General features: G+C 30.0%; 1 protein-coding gene across 1 annotated transcript; it reads left to right on the forward strand.

Moving 5' to 3' along the window:
* Positions 1-848: 848 nt before the first annotated feature.
* Positions 849-2,675, forward strand: LOC149576889 (putative anthocyanidin reductase). Its single transcript, XM_089823469.1, has 5 exons — positions 849-1,154; positions 1,247-1,413; positions 1,518-1,733; positions 2,145-2,185; positions 2,309-2,675. The coding sequence occupies exons 1-5, from the start codon at positions 1,043-1,045 to the stop codon at positions 2,460-2,462; spliced, it is 690 nt and encodes a 229-aa protein (XP_089679595.1). The 5' UTR covers positions 849-1,042; the 3' UTR covers positions 2,463-2,675.
* Positions 2,676-3,159: the final 484 nt, after the last annotated feature.

Here is a 3,159-nt window from a genome sequence, read left to right on the forward strand (position 1 = left end):
GTGTATTGCAACAACTTTTAATCTTGCACATTCCTATTCGTCATGCTAGATATTTTTGGGAATGGAGGAAAGTTTATTTTGGGGTTAAAATGAGAATACATATCCCTATTCTGCATTCTAATTCTACCCACCAAATAAAGAATAAAAATCAATTTCAATGACTATTCTGATTGTATTCATTCCAACAACCAAAGGAGCCTTAAATGTGGAAATTGACACTCAAGTCAACTAAAAAGTGGTTTGTTGTAGGTAGCTATTATTAGACTTTTCATTTCAACAATCAAAGGTTAATTTTGGACTAAACAAATAAAACTAATATTTATCATTACATAAATATGTATTATTTTTACAATTAGACCTTATATTATTTAAGTAAAATAAATTCATATTGAATTAGAGGGAAACTCGTTGTAAATCATTATGACTATTGATTTTTATGATATTTAAATACAATAATTCTAGGTTCATGTTCATTTGAAAGGATATTTAATTATAATAATTCTAAATTCAATTAGATGAGAAAGTTTAGAATATAGATAATCTATCATTTCAACAAAACATTGCTAAATTGATTTAAATAAAAATTAATTAAAATTATCTTAATTTTTAAATTATTTAATATTTAAATATATTCATTGTAATTCATTTTGATAGAGATTATATGATATTTAAGTATTATTGAATATAATTTCATTTATATAAGATTGGATGAAAATTAAGAGGTAATTTATTTCTCGTACTATAGAAATTAGCGTATCTATATAGAATAATTCATAATTTATTTTTTATAACCAAATATTTATAAATTGGTTTAGGAAGAGATTAATTGTAAATTATCATGACTCTTGAATCGACGGTATTTTAAGTACTGTAGTTTCTAGATTCGTTCAGCTAAAGATTAGTTGAATCAATGCTATTTTAAGAGATTCATTTAGCTGAAGATTAGTTACTCATTTACTTCATTAAAATAGTTGTTCAGAGTGGCTCCTTAAATAAAGGAAATGATATACAGAGGTTTGCGCACAATTGCAGGAGATCAACAATGCAAGGAAAGTTTTGCGTAGTGGGTGGAGATGGTTTCTATGGCTCATCGCTCGTTAACTTTCTTCTCAGCAGAGGCTTTTCTGTCCATGCAACTATTCTTCCAGAATCTGGTAATCCCCATTATCGCCATTCTTTAAAAGTTTATGTTCATGCATAGAATACAATGTATAATTCAAACATCAAATGTTCGGAGTTTGTACAGGGAATGATGATATAAACTATCTAAATCAACTTCCTGGTGCCCATGAAAGGCTTAAGCTCTTCAACGCAGATCTGCGAGTGGAAGGCAGCTTTGATTCACCCGTTTCGGGCTGCCAAGGTGTTTTCTTGGTTGCATCTCCAATGGAGTTTGGCTCCAAAGATCCTGAGGTAAACACTCAAACACAGTTCATTTTTGCATTTCAATCCCGAGCTCTATATGTAGAATAATATTAGTTGGGTTTTTTCATTTGTTGCAATATGTTCATGAGCAGAGTGAGGTTGTGGAAGTTGCTGTTGAGGGAACTATCAATGTGCTGAAGTCCTGTGTAAAAGCAAAAACTGTGAAGCGAGTAGTTTTGACTTCCTCTTGCTGCGCCATGTCACCACTGAATGAGGAGGGAGAGATGAGCAACCATTCGTCTCCTGTGGAATCCCTTTGGACTTCAGTCAATTACATACGTTCCAACAAACAACAATTTCCAATTTGGGTATTGCCTAAATTGTTTAATTGGGCCTCGTTAGTTTTAATCTATTTACAATAATTCTTAATCTTTATGCTTCCTAAAATGTTTGATTGGGTCTCATCTGCTAGACTTTGTGGATTCTTATATAGTGTTAAAATGATCTTGGCGCTAACGTTTAAATAAGATTTCCAGATCTGTCAGGATGGAATGTAACTTAACTGGAGAGTACAAAGATTTATTTATCTTGTTTTCTTATGTTATGTTTATCCCAATGATGGTTCAAAACACAATCAAATATGAAAAGTCTTACACATAATTATCATAGATTGTAGAATTATCATTTTTAATTAGATTGCATTATATCTATTTTATTTCTCAGTATTTCCTATTTGATTATTAAAGTGGTTTATGCTCTCTGTCGAGGAGCTGCACCAGTTTCTAAACAAGCGTTATCCAGAGCTCAAGATAACAGATATGTAGGAACCTTAGCCAGCTCTAACATTTATATATTCATATCAACATAACTTATGTTTATATCAATTTCTATTGCAAACAAAATGTTTACATATGAGAATAGTTTGGTTCCTGGTTTGATTCAGGTTGCAGGATTTGGATTCCAGCTTTCCTAAGAATACGCAATATAAGTCCACAAAGCTCACAGATTTAGGCTTCATATTTAATCATGGGATTGAAGAAATTTATGATGACTGCATCGAGTCTTACAAAAACCTGGGCTTGTTGACTGGAAATTGATCATTGTCAAGTTTAATGGCTTAGTCAGAGCCATTTTAGACATGGAATTCTCCTGATAAATAATGACCTTATTTACTATTCTCTCTAATCGATAATCAAGATAGGGAGGTAGACAAGGAGAAAGAACTCTCAGCAGACTGTTAGCTTGAACAACATTGAAATTTTTGTAGTTGTTGTTTTCTGTTGATCAATGCTATTGTCCACATCTATTAATATCTGCTCAAACAAATTTAGTATCGTTACATCTAATGTTACAGTGTCCTATTACTCTTCATAAAAAAATTTGGTATAAAAAATATAAGAATAATTAAATTTGTTTATGTTGGTCTTACTACATATATAAATATTGTCGATTTAATTTTTCCCTATTTGAGTTAAATTATTATTATGTTATAATGAAATTACTATGATTTTTTAGCATATTTCAATTCACAATTTAAATACAAAACAATCAAGTTATAGAAGAGTTGGTTTGATGAACCATTTGGTTAGCTATAATTAAATTTTCAATTATTGGTAAATTATATTTGTAATATAAAATACCCAATCATCTTATGAACTCTAGAAAGAGGCTACTTGCTCATTAATCACTTGCAATTTTTTTAATTTTTTTTAAAAATCTCAAATTGTCTTAAACTAACCAAATAAAGATAAAAATTTAGCAAATGATTAGTCTAGATATAATACTCTTTGTAGA

This window comes from Cupressus sempervirens, chromosome 1 (assembly GCF_028749045.1).
Source record: "Cupressus sempervirens isolate cs-2001-9-10 chromosome 1, ASM2874904v1, whole genome shotgun sequence".
Taxonomy (NCBI): domain Eukaryota; kingdom Viridiplantae; phylum Streptophyta; class Pinopsida; order Cupressales; family Cupressaceae; genus Cupressus; species Cupressus sempervirens.

Coding starts and splice junctions, on each gene's coding strand:
- LOC149576889 (XM_089823469.1), top strand. CDS start 1,043: ATGCAAGGAAAGTTTTGCGTAGTGGGTGGAGATGGTTTCTATGGCTCA. Junction 1,734..2,144: donor AACAACAATTTCCAATTTGG/GTATTGCCTAAA, acceptor GAGCTGCACCAG/TTTCTAAACAAGCGTTATCC. Junction 2,186..2,308: donor GAGCTCAAGATAACAGATAT/GTAGGAACCTTA, acceptor GGTTTGATTCAG/GTTGCAGGATTTGGATTCCA.